Source organism: Momordica charantia (genome assembly GCF_013281855.1).
Source record: "Momordica charantia cultivar OHB3-1 chromosome 1 unlocalized genomic scaffold, Mcharantia_2.0 BLBB01000001.1, whole genome shotgun sequence".
NCBI classification, from domain to species: Eukaryota; Viridiplantae; Streptophyta; class Magnoliopsida; order Cucurbitales; family Cucurbitaceae; genus Momordica; species Momordica charantia.
This window is the reverse complement of record NW_028275157.1, coordinates 22,633,266-22,649,046: the sequence shown is the minus strand read 5'-3', so window position 1 is coordinate 22,649,046 and position 15,781 is coordinate 22,633,266. Positions and strand designations below refer to the sequence as shown.

General features: G+C 35.2%; 3 protein-coding genes across 3 annotated transcripts; 1 reads left to right on the top strand and 2 right to left on the bottom strand.

Annotated features, from left to right (window-relative positions):
* Nucleotides 1-1,591: 1,591 nt before the first annotated feature.
* On the bottom strand, nucleotides 1,592-9,027 carry LOC111012404 (Apoptosis inhibitory protein 5 (API5)). Its single transcript, XM_022286548.2, has 16 exons — nucleotides 8,677-9,027; nucleotides 8,405-8,566; nucleotides 8,053-8,152; nucleotides 7,900-7,965; nucleotides 7,404-7,501; nucleotides 6,971-7,045; nucleotides 6,677-6,826; nucleotides 5,722-5,787; nucleotides 5,570-5,635; nucleotides 4,951-5,061; nucleotides 4,095-4,184; nucleotides 3,861-3,967; nucleotides 2,730-2,844; nucleotides 2,574-2,639; nucleotides 2,378-2,481; nucleotides 1,592-2,173 (listed from the first exon to the last, which is right to left on the bottom strand). The coding sequence occupies exons 1-16, from the start codon at nucleotides 8,761-8,763 to the stop codon at nucleotides 1,981-1,983; spliced, it is 1,656 nt and encodes a 551-aa protein (XP_022142240.1). The 5' UTR covers nucleotides 8,764-9,027; the 3' UTR covers nucleotides 1,592-1,980.
* A 529-nt stretch (nucleotides 9,028-9,556) lies between these two features.
* Nucleotides 9,557-12,389, bottom strand: LOC111012283 (ATP synthase F1 complex assembly factor). Its single transcript, XM_022286370.2, has 4 exons — nucleotides 11,818-12,389; nucleotides 11,165-11,244; nucleotides 11,026-11,084; nucleotides 9,557-10,091 (listed from the first exon to the last, which is right to left on the bottom strand). Exons 1-4 carry the CDS (start codon nucleotides 12,130-12,132, stop codon nucleotides 9,787-9,789), a joined length of 759 nt encoding a protein of 252 aa, XP_022142062.1. The 5' UTR covers nucleotides 12,133-12,389; the 3' UTR covers nucleotides 9,557-9,786.
* Nucleotides 12,390-13,522: 1,133 nt separating this feature from the next.
* LOC111012307 (GDSL-like Lipase/Acylhydrolase superfamily protein) lies at nucleotides 13,523-15,239 on the top strand. The gene is made up of 5 exons (XM_022286401.2): nucleotides 13,523-13,941; nucleotides 14,017-14,147; nucleotides 14,243-14,476; nucleotides 14,578-14,827; nucleotides 14,917-15,239. Exons 1-5 carry the CDS (start codon nucleotides 13,647-13,649, stop codon nucleotides 15,105-15,107), a joined length of 1,101 nt encoding a protein of 366 aa, XP_022142093.1. The 5' UTR covers nucleotides 13,523-13,646; the 3' UTR covers nucleotides 15,108-15,239.
* Nucleotides 15,240-15,781: the final 542 nt, after the last annotated feature.

The window sequence follows — 15,781 nt, the reverse complement described above, 5'->3', positions numbered from 1 at the left end:
ACTGGTCTAAACATCTTTTCCAACAAGAGATAGTAAATTTGAATCTCTAAACTTCTACACGTGTTTGTTGCACCAACAAAAATTGTGCTGAAATCCAAATCAAAGTTCTAGAGGAAGTTGTTGATTTTAATCTCGAGGTCGAAGATTTTTCAAAGCCGTGTAGGATTTTAGGTAGATGATGAATAAATAATTTCTTATCTCTGAATATTTTACATTTCTGGTAGATATGAAAGGAGTTTGCTATGAATATTATTAAAGTCAGTTTGTGAACCCATTAATACGAATTTGATTATTTTATTGGGAGTTTGGTCAAACTGACTTATATACGAATATATATTTCACCTGCTGAATATTTGAATCGAGATTTTTAATATTAATCTGACTTGTTTTACTTCGTGTCTTTAGTGTGGTTGGTATTTTTTCTCTTTTGTTTGTTTGTTGAGTTCATCCATGAACAACAACCAGATTAAGGAGAAAAAATTGACATGAAACAATAAGAAGTAAGTGAATTTTCATTGTAATATGAAGGAATTTCATTTTAATGTTCAATTATATCATATCATTAATAGTTTTTTTAGACAAATTATATCATTAAGGGTTGAAAATAATACAAGACTCCTTAAATAATATAACAAATCAAATAGTGGTAGTTGAACATAGTGATAATATTTTTTTTTTTGTTCTTATTCATCGAATCATATTGAAAAAAAAAAAGATTTCGCAAACATAATTCATTCATATTGGTTACTTACATTATTTAATTGTATTTCATTTTTAGTGTTCTATCTTTTGTTTCTTTGTCCAAAAAAGAAATCAAAATGTGTTTTGGATGCTATTTTTTTTTTCCATTCTCTAAAATTTCTCATTTCAAAAACTAAAAGTTTCATCTAGAAATTAACTTTTGAAAATAAATATTCAAAATTTTTAATAGCTTCTCTGCAATCCGAGTAAAAATTAATTTCTTTGACATTATAAAAGAAAAAGTAGAAAAAGAAAAATTGTAATGGACGACAATATTGTCATATTTACAAATATAGCAACAAGATTAGGACTTTGCAAATTGGGTAACATTTTTAAATTTTTTTTGAGCCTATTTAGATGTGTTTACCAAATATAAAAAAACTACTAAACTACCTATATAGTCCGCTAATGGACATTTTAAAGCTATTAAAAAAATTTAGTCAATTTAGGTTGGTTTTTTCGAATGCTATCTAACAAATGAGCTTTTTTTTTTTAGAAATAAATGAGCTTCTTTTGCCACGAGAAGAAAAGATCTGATATTTTCAAAATCCGTACACAGATTTAGAATTTTTTTTTTTTTTTTTTGAAAAAGATCTTTTTTTTTTTAAATATGAGAAACAAAACTATAAAAAAGCTACCAAATGATCTTGCTCAAAAAAATTACTTTTCACTTTTAATGGAACGTGGTCGTAGACTTTGGGTTTGTACTGCTTTATTTGGTAAAAGAACTTTAAAACGTCAGAAGCAGACACCTCAATTTTCCACGAGTCCTTAACCAGAGAAAAGTAAAAAGTAAAAAAAACAAAAAACAATGAAAATGGGAAGAGGGTTTGATGGGGGCGTTAAACCATAGGGAAAAAATATATTGAATTTAAGCATAATCGTCCTAATGTTAAAGTCTGAGTGTCATTAAAATACATTCAAAGTCAGCAAATAGTAGTAGTAGCATCCACTTTTATGAGTGTCTATAATTACTCATCTCGCTCTTTCAGTTTCTGTCACTAAATCAGGAAGGAAAGACCAATACCCTGAAACCAATCTAATAATATTCTTTTACAAATCTTTCTCCAACTCCAATCGTTAGCATTTTACACCATATGAATCTGCAAACTCATCAGAGCATATAAACTCAATATCAAAACTTCAGCAGATGAACTCAATTTCAGTCATGCCTCCTATCAATTCCTTCTCAACATTAATCTCCTGGTGTTTTCCATCTCTTTAGCTGCACACAAAACTTCAACGGTAACCTCTTCCTCTTCCACGTGCACCCCAACCTCTCCCTCGGCCACCCCTCATGCCTCCTCGACCGCCATAAGATAACCCTTCCAATGCCCTATTAACAAGCTGATTTTGTAAACCACCAGCTCCACGACCTTTCTTCAATGGTATGTTGTTCGATCCATTAGCTGCAATAGCAGGCCGTTTCCCCCTGCCCACAGAATTGCATGTTACTAATTGCAGAGAGCTATAACGAAACGTTGAAAATAAAACAAAAAGAGGAAGCTGATCATCAAAGAACCAAATAGTTAGATATATTCACCGCAAAATGGAAAGAAAGCTAATAATGGAACTGATAATCTAGAGAAAGTAGAGAAACAATTAACCAAAGGGAAAGAATGACTAGTTAACCTACCCTGTTGCAGAAGTGGTAGAGGAAACGGGAGTTTTTGCTACTTCCTTCCATGATAGGTTGATGCTGTTATCCCCAATGAATGAGGGTGCCTTTGCATGCAAGGGCTGAAAAATTATAAACAGAGATCGATAAGTTTAGATGGATCCAATATAAAAAATACAACTAAGTTGCAATGTAGAAAGTACGCTGCCTTCACCTTTGCCATCGCTAAAATATTATTGCAGGTCCTTAAGCCAGTTTTTGCATTTTGCTGTTGGGTTTTCTACAAAGACAAAAAACGAACAATGATCATATGCTTATGGTAAAGCTAGTGAAAGACCATGGGCCTACGCCTAATGAGAGGAGCACTCACAATGTTACTTTTTGCTTCATCGGACTTGGCTGCTGCCATTGCCTTGTTGTGCTCATCCATCCCTTGTGTTAATTTCTTTATGGTAGCTCTAGTTAACTCCTCGATATTAGTTAACCTGCAGTATTAAATATAACATTATCAAAGAAGAATTTTGAATCATCGCACTCATCAAATCCACGGAAAGGTGCACTGGTCATACAACAAACTAAATCATTTCGAACAATTCGTTTCTAATAACATAAATGACCGGCACTTATCACCCCCATATACATTAGAAGCCACCAGCCTTAGAAACATATTTGGCTTCTGAACAATTATGAGATACATTATTTAGCCTGTATTCGTTTAATCTGTGCTTGGATGTTCTTGGGAATGAACTAAACCTACCTCAGTTTGTATAGCCTTGTTTTCTATCAACCAACTCAAACTTATATGAAAAGCTCATCAAAGAAATTGAATAGATTTTTCAATATAATTAAGTATCTCATAATTGTCTTCATAAAATAATTTATAAACTGAAAAACCACAACAGAATGTTTTTAGAAGTATACATCATTTTTCTGTTCTCATTCCTAATGTTTTTAAAAGTTTAAATTTTATCTTTTAAGACATCAAAATATTTCAATTAAGTCCTCACTTAATGACAACATTAAAAATGAAAAATAAAATGGTTATTGGGCATTAAAAAAATATGTATTCTTTTTATGAGCTAAGCACTTTTTGTTGTTAAATAACCATCTCTTCGTATCTAGTTAAAAATCCAACAGATCCTACTCAAATAAATTAAAGGAAAGAACAAAACGGAAACTCACTCAACCCCATTACTAAGAGAGGCTAGTGAGAATAAAGAGAGTCCGTTGCAGAACGAAGAAAGTAGTTGCATTAATGGAGAAAAAGAGATGGTTATTTGAAGAGGAAAGTGGTGGGCGACAAAAATAGAAATAATAATAATAATAAAAATTGAAGAGACACACAACTCTAGTTTATTTCGTTTCTGGACCAATAATAATATAACTGCAGTGATCTTTCCTCCAAGCAAAGGGTAAATAGTGAATCTTCAATTCTTTGTTTTAAAAAGGAAACACACATAAGCAAAAATCATAAACTTCTAGAATGGAAAAAAAAAAATACCTTTCCGTAAAATCCTTGTAATTATCGGAAAAGTCCTCCCCCAACCTATCTGAAGGCTGGCCAGTAACAACCTTGTAGCCACATAAGCTATTTGTGGCATTGGGGACCTAGACAAGAAAATAGCATAAGAATGTCACACCAATGATTTACATGAGATTCTGCCGTAATAATTTGCTTACTATTACAAGGACAAAGGTTACTAATTCATTTATACTACAAAAGAAAATAGCAAACCTTGTGAGCCAAATGATGAAACGTGTATAACAGGCACTCAACATAGGTAAAGTTCATCTCTTCTCCTGTCTTTCTCCCAGGCATGTACTTCTGTCAATGAAAAGTTCCGGCGCTTTTAACAATAGATTATAAGCAGAATAAACAAGAGACTTTTTAACCAACTGAAAAGAGCATACAGTTATAAAGGCAGTCCAAAATCCAGTCAAAAAACAAAACTAATTCGTGCAGATAGACTGCCATATCCCTTACAACATTTTATACATTTATGTTCCTAGATCAATAGTATAATTAGAAAAAAGATATAACGGATGAAAAAGGATGACCTCTAAAAAGACTAGAGGATTGCAAACTTCGTCCCAGGTAGCCACAATAATCAATAATGTAAAAGAATAGTTACCAAAATAGTGGTTCCTAACAATACACGAGTCATTATATCTAGTGGTGCTTTTTAGAGCACATGAAACGCAAAAAGAGGTTTCTTTTGTGGAGTGCATAATAGCAAATATCAAGTTTTTATATATATGATAAGATATAGTATTATGAAATTGAATACTAAAATAATAAAAAATTTAAGAAATTATAGCTTTATACAACATTTGATTAGAGAAACGAGGGTTTTGGAACATAGTTTTTAATTATTTATAAAAAATTAAAAAGAATTGAAAAACGCTGAGGGGCCCCTTGGTCATCCCTCAGTGAGGGCATCTCGCTTCTCAAAGTGAAACACCCTTTACAGGCCTTTCTCTAGAAAACCGTGGTTTGTCAAAAGTCAAAACACCAATATCTAGTTCTCCCTCACACAAACCCACATCTCCTCTATAATCAGTATCTTAAAAAGAGGGGAGTATGGATTCACCTTCAAGAGCTGGACAACAGATGGGAGGAATTGCCGTGAATCTTGAGGCGTTGTGTATGGTGAAAATTCTGCAAGGGCTTTAAGCAAATCCAGCTTGCGTTCCTCAGGCAGCTGAGAAGCAGAATGTAGAAAAAACTATAAGATCGAATTTCAGGCATAGGGCATTAGCACAAATTTTAGACACCAACTTCAGTATAAGGATTAAGATACAATTGCATTGCGGAGAATTATTATGCACAGGAAGGAAGCCCTTGAATTTAAATAACATCTTCAAGGAAAATAAATGTTCTACTTCTCATTTTAAAATATGTTTTTCAAAATTTCAAAATAAGTATACAGAGAACCAAGATTTTTCTTAGAAACATTCATTAATTAATTGGAAAATAATATATTTATGTAGTATCAAGTTCATCTTGGTAAACCTTCAAGTCCCCTAAGCAGTATCAAGTTCTTAACTTAGCCTTCAGCTGAACCCGTAAGTCATTGACAAATTAACTTTATACACACAAATTTGTAAATGGGGTAATTGACAAATTAAAACAATCATATTCCAAAATTAGAAAGACAAGGAAAAAACCTTACAAGAAAATATAACTGTTAAGATGTGTGTTACTATTACCTTCTCAAAAACTGGAATAACATGTTTGTTAAGATAGCTGAGGAACTTGCAACTTGACGCACCCCTCTGTGTAGATAGCCAGAACGGTGAGCAGTCTTGAAAACATTATGATATTTTTACTCAGATACATACAAGGTAACAAATGTACATACCACAACAAAAGGGATAGCCATAAAAAGGCATGATATCAACCTGTCAATATGGTCTGCATCTGCAACCTGCATTGAAATGACATTTGATGGAATGTAACTAATAGAAAAAAAATAAAAAAAATGAAAAAGGAATGGGGCAAAATAATGTTTGACCACCAGCATTAAAAATAATTATAAAAAGAAAAAAAAAAACTAATGCTGATACTAACTCAGTAACGTGATAGCCGCCACAAAGGTAATACTTTAACTCATCAAAAAGATATCATCAAATAATCTAGTGTGTCTAAAGCATGTGCAAGACAAAATCATTGTTCCTGCATTTCAAATAGAACTAGCTTCTCACTTCAGTTCTAAAATGCAATTCATCTCATTAATCTCATGGTTGTGAAACTTCTACATTCTCAATGTCTTCATAAGGCTTTTTCTAACGCAAAACTGGTCTATTAAAAACTTTATTGGATAATGAACTGATCAATTTGAAAACCATACACTTTCCAAGTTTCTAAAGAGGTATAAGGTTCGAACTAAAGCTATTTCACCTCTACTTTGGTACCTAAGCAACCAATCTGTCAATCGGTAAATCTGTCAACCTGAACAATTTGAAACTAGACATCATGCAGAATGTATGTCATAGTCTAGACACAACATCCTCGACATGAAAATTGCTGCCAGAAAGTTTATGCATAGGATGGCAAACAAAAGTACTATCATATATCCTGTAAAAAGAACTTCAAGTATAAATAGGGATTGACATCAAAAGTTTTAAATATAAGATGAATAAAACAAATCAATGCATTAGACACTCACGGAAGCCAGAAGGATTTCATTACAGAGTGTGCAGAATGGAAATTGCAAAGAAATAGTTCAGAGGAAAATAAACCTATGTACATTCATTTTAGCAAGAAATTCCTCTTTTGCAACTGTAAAAATGCTCTAACAAGCAATAGATACTCACATTGAACTGAGCATCTAAATCAGCTTGCCCTTCAATGATTCCAATAAGTTCTTTCAGACGCTCTGGTGGGGCTTTTTCTCCAAAAATACTCAAACTTTTTAAGAAGTCCATAAACATTCTAAATTCAGCTCCAGTCACATCTTCTAAACTCTGAAATAAGCTGAATAACATTACTTGCTCATCCTCTAGTAGATTAATAAAATAAAACCTGAGTTTCTTTTAACTCAGAATGGATTAATAGCCAAAGAGGATAACCTTTAAATAGATTGAAACATAACCATTTAGTAATTTTACCTTTTTTATCAAGTCTGTTATGTGTCTTTCCATTTCCTCTTGAGGCTTCAAGAGTTCAGTTTTGATAGGAAAAACCTACAAATGTAAACCGTAGATTCACTCACTTCTACATATAAATAACAAATATCATTTGCAAATGACACTGCTCATGTCTCTGATAGAAGCCAACTTTATCTAAATAACATAACCAGAAACAAGGGAAGATTCTAGAGTCCCCGCTCTCCCTCAAAGCACTCAATAACAAGTCTCAGCCTAAAATGATACCAAAAACATGGAAAACTCACTGCCCCTCAAACAGAATATAAAGGCCCCTCTAACTAATATTATTCTAAAGGGCCCACAAAAACAGCAGGCACTCCCTCTATTTCTTACATGCTCCTAGCCACAGTACATAAACCTTGGTAATATGGGGTCTATCAGTGCTCCTTCTCACCTTATCTCTGATAAAGCTTAGCACCTTCTCACGAATGACTTCATCAGTAGTTGGTTCATCAACACTTCCAATGTGCTTAAACAAAGCTGTCAGTGAAGCTGCATCACCACATACATAAAATGGAACCATAAGGCTGTTATTAAAATGTTGTAACAATTTTTTTTTAATAGAAATGTTAGGCAAATGAATTGATGGAACAAAAGAAAAGTACGTACTTCATCATGATAATTATGAAACTTTTATTATGAGGGAATTTTGTAAGTTCCCAATCCAAAAAGAAAAGAAATGCAGCGGAACTCATTAAATCCACCTTTTATTTTGGTTTCAAACTATAAAATCCATCTTTAAGCAGAAGAAGAAAAATCACAATGGTTCTACTGACAATTAATGCCATCAATCTAACTAGAAGTTTAGTTGCTCAAAATTTAAACTGTATATAACTTCACGTACGCTTAAAAAAAACAATGGACATCATATCATAATATGTAGAATCTACCTTTAACATCCTGCCTCAAGAGAGCCATAAGAGCTTTATGGACGGCATCACGCTCCACAAATTCCTCTAAAGCATTAAATATTACCAGAGTCAGTTACCAATTAGAAAATACTAATGTGGTGTGTAGCATCTTCTAGAACCAAACTATAATACCAGATGCAAGAATTTGAACGAGAATGTCAACAATTTTGCCAATATTTTCTGGCGTGTCTTTGCAGAAAAGAGGAAGTCCTCGAATTGCCTGAACTCGTATCTGCATATTCATATAAATAAAAGAAACCTTACAAACACAACATCGATAAAGCACCAAATTAAACTAGCTAAAAAATTTATAGTAAAATTCATTGTGATGAGAGCGAAGAACTGCCCTAGAAACACCGACTAACCAATTAACCAGGCAGAGTTTAGTAATTACAAGTTATTAGATTCCCTTCCTTCTATAACTTATTCTTTTAGAAAGTTTGTCAGCTAGTACAATGGATTATGAAGTCCGAAATATACGAACCGCCAGCTCTTCTTCTTCGATCAGATCAATATGGGCGTCGATGGCAGGACCAGAAAGGCTGGGAAAGAACTTGAAGAACCTGGGAATGAGTTGAGCAGCCAATTGCTTGGCTTTGGTACTCGTTTTCGCCGCATCTATTATCCCTTGATAGTCTTTCACATGCTGAAATAAGCCAAAAGTGTTACACCAAAAATCAAAACTCAGCCCACACATTCAATAATCTTGTAGGAGGAGAAAGAGAAGGAGAAGCGGAGTGAGAATGAGCACAACACCTGAGATTTGTCCTCCGCCTCGTTGAGACGCTCGCCGAACTCATAGAGCTTCTCGATGTGCTGGGCCTCTTCGGAGGGCTCACTCATTGGCGCTAACTCTCAAAATTGAAACTGCAATACAAGAAGATATGTAACAGCAAAACGAATACGCTGAGACCGTATCTGCAGAAACCGAGCACCAAAAATGCGAGAAGAAGCTTGGGTGGGAAGAACCAGCAAGCTTCGGAGGGTTACTGGAGAGTTCGCCTGAGGGTTTTGAAGGGTTGAGAAACGAGAGCAAGCAGCAAAAGGGGCTGCCAGTTTTAAGATCGCGTCCCAGACATTTTCACTTTCATCTGCTCCCGGCTCGCTGGGTTGGGTTGCGGCTTATTAAAACGACGGCGTCTTTTCCGCATTAAACACACCGTTTTGATTTTGACATCCAACTAGCATCTCCATTTTTCTATTTTTTTTTTTTTTTGGCCAAAATCAAATGCTCTCATTCTTTCAATTAATTATTGATTTCGTTTTTAAATTCTAAATTTTATCTTCAATGTATTAAAATTTCTCAACTAAACCGTCGGTAACTTTGAACAATCTATCATTAAATGGTATCAAATTCGAAAGTGAAATGGACACCGATGTCAAGTTATGACACTACAAGAAAGTAGATAGTTTAGACCCAATTTGAGTTATCCAAAATTTTGTCTTATATAAATAATTCAAGAAAATCTAAAATTTAATTTCTTATTTTTACCATTTTGAAAACACTTATTATTTAACCACTTGATTTATTTTATTTGAATTATGTGTTAAACATAATTAATATTCCCTCCCTGTTTCTACTTTTTCTTCTTCCCCCTTTTTTATCTCTTTCTATTCCTATGCTTTAAGATGAGGCTAAACACAAACAGCGGGGTTTACTTCCTGTTATAAGGGAGCACTTCTCAAAATCATATGAACTTCACATCCAACGTCCGGGAAGAATAAACTATAAAGTTCTTGAATATTCTCTCTAAACAAATCAAAAGAAGAGGCTGAGTGATGTTGGGGCTTATTCCGGACCATGGGGGATGATAAATTTCTTGTTACCTCTTACAGGGCATTATTGTCTGCTAAGTTCCACAGAAATTATAAAATGGGCATCTCGAGTGCTTGCAAGACATCCTTGAACTCGAAATCTCGTGTTTGTCTGTTAAACCGTTCGACCAGTTTGTACCGAACATCATTCAAATAGAAGGATTGGGTGGTCTCTAAAAGCCATTCTGCCTCCTGGTCGGTGAGCTTGCTCGTAAACACAATATCGCCCCGAATAAGCACCAAATCCTTGCTCTCTGCAAATTCTTTATAATATGACACGGTGAAGTAGGGAGCTGCTTGAGTTCCTCTGGCCTTGTAATCTTCAAGACCAGTGATAAGGATATGCGGCATATGTACTGCAAAACGGTTCAAATACATATCTGAGTTAAGAATTTAAACTAAACCATAAGCATTATTGACAGGATCCATTTTTATGTTCCACATCACACAGCCCAAAATATAATTGAGATCTCATTCTAAAACAATTTTCCTCTACTGTCAAGTACAAAACAACCATTTCGAGTTGGCAAGACTTATTAAAATCATAACAAGCAGCAAACACAAGATCAAACAATTGTTTCATCTAGATGTAAGATCCTCGCCTAAAGTAATTTTATTCTAATAGAACAGACTTGATTTCTTCAAAACATCAAAGCTGGATGGATGATTTCTTCGAAACATCAAAGCTGGATGGACTGAGTGTAATTCAATACTCAGGTTCGTGGGTGGAAGGCTGGTCTTTAGTATCTTTCAGAAGTCTTATTTATCTTGATGTTCTTTTTTTCAGATCTTTTATTACAACAAAACAGTAATAACAAGAAGTCGTTCCATTACTTGCAAACAACTTGCGAATGTTATGTTAAGCTCCAAGAAAAATGTAAAATGTTATTAGCCACCGAAGTGAACGCTATTTAAAAGGAAAATCCCGGTGGAAATGAAGTAAAGAATTTTTAAGAAGGCTAGAGGTGGAAGATGTGTGGGAGGTAGCACTTAGCTATAATAATTAATTCTATGGATGTACACTCTCAACACTCTTGAGGGCCTTCTTTGTAAGCTTTAGTAGGTTAACAGTGGATATCTTATCTTCTGTTTTCAAACCCCTCAGTTCATTCACTAAAAGTTTTTTATCTTATCAAAAGGAAAAAAAAGAAAAAGAAAAGGCAAGGCAATTGAGGTTTTGCTTTTACCTGATAAATTGACAAGTGATATAGTGACAGCATTGATAAAGAAAGAACTCAATTCTCATATATTATAGATTAACAAGTTAAAGCCACGAGTTAACAACCATACCTTGAATAAACATGGTAGTATAACCACTTCCACGCCACAAAGGAACAACAAAGTATCGGCTGCAAGATTGCATTAAAGTTAGAACATCAAAATCCTGAAAATGACTCGTAGCAGCATTGACAAAAGGTTTGATAATTACCAATCTGATGCTCGTTGTTCCAATAAATGATATAGTTTAGCCTTCATTGATGCCCCAATATGACCCCTTCCCAAATGATACTGGTACACCAACAACCCGACAAAAGAATGTAAATATAATTGCATTTTGGGGGTAACCTTTGACAAGGTTTGAATTAGGTAGGAGGCCCAACTAAGGTAAAATCATTCTACTAAAGAACTTTTAAACTCATAATAAATCATTGAAGAATAATTTACGAAGCCATTATCCCAAGAAACGAATTATCCATCTAAAAGATAATATGAGGAGAATTTTTGCTTGCTTCCAGTTCTATAAGCTACATTTGCTTGATCAGTCCAATCTCATTCCTGGATTCTGGAAAATTGGAGCTCTCAGATTAATTTCGTTTGAATTCTATAAAGAGTTAACGACTAAATTCAAAATGGAGCCCTCTGACTCGTGACTATAAAAGTACCGCCAATTTTAAGTTCGAAACATTGCTCAAGAGTGTCCATTTTCGTAAAAAAAAATGTATTCTCTGGCATACTAATCTCTTATAAAAATTAACCGGTGCTGGTGACTGCAGAGTTCGACTATGAATTACTTTGAAATTTTACCGGCAGAAACCAGCTAAAATTAAGGAAAATAAAAAAAAGAAGAAGAAGAAACATTACATCATCCCAGATGGAAGCGAGGTCCTCCGGTGACCGATCTTTAGCTCTCTCCATATCAATGATCGAATCCAACGGCTTTGGTTGCAATGGGGTGAACCCAGTAGCGAATTTTGAAGTCCGAAAGAAACCAAGCGAACACCATTTTATGAAATCACAAGGAATAGCTTCCTTTTTTTGCAGTTTCTGAAGACTCGCATTGGCAAAATAACAACGAGATGATTGCCCAAGACAAGGAACTGCTGGCGAAGAACTAGCAAGAAGACTTCTCGCAGAACCAGCTATGGTCCTCAATGTTCGAAACGACGAGCTTCGCATCGCGCAGACGTGGAATTCAATAATCAATTAGGGACTTTAAATTGCATCAACTGCACGCTTTCACCTAAGTTGGAAGAAGGACGACGATGGCCAGGAAATGGCGTCGTGGCTGTGAGAACCCCGCTCAATCTTCCGACTTACACCATTTAAAATCTAGGTCGAACAGAAGAACTTGCATCAAACAGTTTTTGTGCGATTCGAACTCAAACTCCGCTGTCACATGATCATCACGAAGTGAAACCTGAAAACGAAGAACGCAGATTTGAGTATCGAGTATCTGAAAAGCGCCCGTCGAGTAGCTTGGGCTGGGCTGAGTGCCATACAGTGAGCGCAATATCCATTGTCCACTAACAGCAGCCCATCATATTGCGAATATTTCCGTCTGTCTAAATTAATAACGTAAAAGTAGATATTTTTATTCCTCTTGGAGTTAAGTATTTTCCATCAATAATTATTACATCAATTTAAAGTTAAACAGTATCAACATGAGTATAGCTCAACCGTTAAGGCAAACATCTTATTTATTTATTTGAGGTCTAGGGTTTGATCTATCATCCCACATCGTTGTATTTATTTAGTATTCACAATTTAAAGAGTTTTAATAAGTCTCTAAATTTTTTATTATATTTTTAACACTTTTGTTTTATTTTAAAAATATTTATTTTTAATAAATTTACATCATAGCTCCATCGGTTGAAATATTTTTCTGGAAAGCTCATTTCATATGTGTTCAAGGATTTTGTGACATAAATCGTTCTAAAAGGATTGAGTCTAAAAATTTACTCGACACAAAAAGAGTTTAATAGCCTATGATAATATTTTTAAAGTATGAAGATTGAATAGATATCTATAATCCTAGAAGTTATGTAAAAATTATAAATTTAGTACAAACATTATACTTTGTATAGTAAAAATTGACCTGAAGTAATAGGACAAAAGGTTGATGATCGGAATAAAATAATGTCAATTCTCAACATTAACCTCTTCTTAGCTACTTCTTTTTTTTTAGAACATATAAGAAATGGGGATAAGATGAACCTCCAAATAAAAATAAGTCGCATATACTAAAAAAGAAAATGTCTAACATTTAAATGTAATTTGATGAATATGATTGGAGAGCCACAAAAATCACACATATTGACATAAATACATAATAGTAATTTTAAAGGTTGCAATTATTGGGTGATATTACCAAGATAAGAAAACCGAGGGCAATCTTCAGCCGCGCACATTAAATTGAGTTCCAATTTCAACTACTCTCACCTAAAAATTAATTCCTCTGCCTCAAAATCAATCAAAAGGCTGGCAGCCACAATCCCTTTCCGACCAAACAAACATCTCTCTTAAATCCCTTTAACCAATCGCTACCTACAGAAAGCAAAATTGTCTGATATCTCTCCCACCGTTCCCATTTCTCAATTCCCCTATTTAAACCACTGGGTCGACTGGGGAATTCCATAAAATCAAGAAAAAAGCTATCTTTGCACACACACAGAGGTCAGAGGCTGTGGACTATGATGGGGCAGTGGGGGTTGAGGATGAGGGCTCTATTGTTGGCAATGGGGCTGACGCTGAGGCTGAGTTTTTGTGTCCCTTTAATGGACGTGGATGTACAGCAACTGAGGAAGCTGGCATCTAAATACAACGTCACCAGTTTGTTGGTGTTTGGGGACTCCAGTGTTGATCCTGGGAATAACAATGTTCTTTCCACCACCATGAAGAGCAATTTCCCTCCTTATGGGAAGGACTTCTTTAATGCCCGCCCCACCGGCAGGTTCTGCGATGGACGCCTCGCTACTGACTTCATTGGTAAATTAATCACCTTTAATCTCATATGCTTCATTTCTTTTCTGATTCATTACTGATCTCTGATGGGTTCAACAGCCGAGGCGTTGGGATTTGGAGAAACGGTGCCGGCGTTTCTGGATACAACTTTGCGCCCAATCCACCTTTTGCGTGGCGCTAGCTTTGCTTCTGCCTCTTCAGGCTACGACGATCTCACCGCTAATTTCTCTGTAAAACAAACAAATTACATTAATTTCTATTCTAGTCCTTTTTTTTCCCTCTTATTAATTAATCATTAACTAATCCAATACAAACCCAATTACAGAACGTACTGTCGTTTCCGAAGCAGTTGGAGTATTTCATGCACTACAAACTCCATCTAGGCCGACAAGTCGGCTACGAGGAGGCAGAGAAGAGAATCAGAAACGCCATAGTTGTCATCAGCATGGGAACCAACGACTTCCTCGAAAACTACTTCTTGGAACCACTTCGCCCCAAGCAATTCAGCTTGGACCAATACCAGAATTTCCTCGTTTCTTCAATGTCCCGTAACGTCCAGGTCTCTCCCCTGCCCTGTCCCTCCAATTTCTCTTCCAAAATAGCAATCAATTCAATACAAAGATTTAATTTTTTTATTCGTTGTTATATATATTGTTGTAGCTTATGCATAGGTTGGGATTAAGAAGAGTAGTGGTTGTGGGAGTTCCGCCATTGGGGTGCATGCCACTTGTAAGAACGATCACAAATCAGAACACGACGTGTTCTAAAAGTTTCAACCAAGCGGCGTACGCATTCAATGCAAAGATGAAGCTCAAATTGGCAGCGATTAAAGCAAATTTGGGGATGCTCACCAGCTTCGTGGATGCTTATGCCATCGTACAGGACGCAGTCGACAACCCCACCGCCTACGGTACTAAAAATTAAAAAAGAAAAAAAAAAGAAAACAGTTAAATTTATTGGCTTTGAAACAGGGGACGTTAATGGAGTCATAAATTTCAGGTTTAAGGGAGACGGCGAAGGGGTGCTGCGGGACGGGGTTGGTTGAATATGGCGGCACGTGCAAGGGGTCGAGCACTTGCAGCGACCCAGAAAAGTACGTGTTTTGGGACGCGGTTCATCCGTCGGAGAAGATGTACAAAATCATAGCGGCGGAGGCCATTCAATCTGTCCAACGTGACATCTTATCTTAGTTTTTGTGTTTCCGGTTTTAACTTGGCGCTAGCTTAGCTATATGTTCATTTAAGGAAAATACTCTGTCATCTTTTCACTTATCTTTACAAAACTTTTGGACCTATTATTCAATACAAGATAATATTAGAGTAGCAGTACTTTCGATCTGGAAGGATTACTCATTTCTTATTGAGATGAGTTTTCAAGTGTTTTTTTGTTGTTATTCACGCGATCTACCAAAATCTAATGCATCACCATAATTTTTTTAATATTATAATGTTGTTCAGGTGGAATTGTAAGGAGAGCGCAAACAAAGTCTCACATTGACTAAGGAAGAAAATGATAATAGATATATAAAATAAGACAATTATCTACATTGGTACGAGCCATTTTGGATAAAACCAAAAACTACAAATAAAGTCTCACATTGGCTAGGGAATTGAATAATCATGGTATAATTATCTCCATTGGTATGAAGCATTTTGGATGTAACAAAAAGCAAAAGTGTGAGAGGGCTATGCCCAAAGCAGACAATATCATGTCATTGTGAAGATACTCGAAGTACTTGGAGTATCGTTGTCCTTACAAGTTCAATTTGGACTTGAAATTTATCCCAAAAGATTTTACAGTCGTGTTTCCGAGCAAATGTTCATTGATATCTAACTTAGAACGAATAAGTATAGCAAGCTAGAAT

What these genes read in the sequence shown, in the direction of transcription:
- LOC111012307 (XM_022286401.2), top strand. Translation starts at nt 13,647, where the DNA reads ATGATGGGGCAGTGGGGGTTGAGGATGAGGGCTCTATTGTTGGCAATG. An exon ending in CCTCGCTACTGACTTCATTG is followed by an intron (nt 13,942 to 14,016) that starts GTAAATTAATCA and finishes TGGGTTCAACAG; the next exon opens with CCGAGGCGTTGGGATTTGGA. An exon ending in ATCTCACCGCTAATTTCTCT is followed by an intron (nt 14,148 to 14,242) that starts GTAAAACAAACA and finishes ACCCAATTACAG; the next exon opens with AACGTACTGTCGTTTCCGAA.
- LOC111012283 (XM_022286370.2), bottom strand. Translation starts at nt 12,132, where the DNA reads ATGCGAAGCTCGTCGTTTCGAACATTGAGGACCATAGCTGGTTCTGCG. An exon ending in GAACAACGAGCATCAGATTG is followed by an intron (nt 11,085 to 11,164) that starts GTAATTATCAAA and finishes GCAATCTTGCAG; the next exon opens with CCGATACTTTGTTGTTCCTT. An exon ending in TACTACCATGTTTATTCAAG is followed by an intron (nt 10,092 to 11,025) that starts GTATGGTTGTTA and finishes ACCGTTTTGCAG; the next exon opens with TACATATGCCGCATATCCTT.
- LOC111012404 (XM_022286548.2), bottom strand. Translation starts at nt 8,763, where the DNA reads ATGAGTGAGCCCTCCGAAGAGGCCCAGCACATCGAGAAGCTCTATGAG. An exon ending in TTATTCCAGTTTTTGAGAAG is followed by an intron (nt 5,062 to 5,569) that starts GTAATAGTAACA and finishes TCTGCTTCTCAG; the next exon opens with CTGCCTGAGGAACGCAAGCT. An exon ending in CTGTTGTCCAGCTCTTGAAG is followed by an intron (nt 4,185 to 4,950) that starts GTGAATCCATAC and finishes TTTCATTGACAG; the next exon opens with AAGTACATGCCTGGGAGAAA.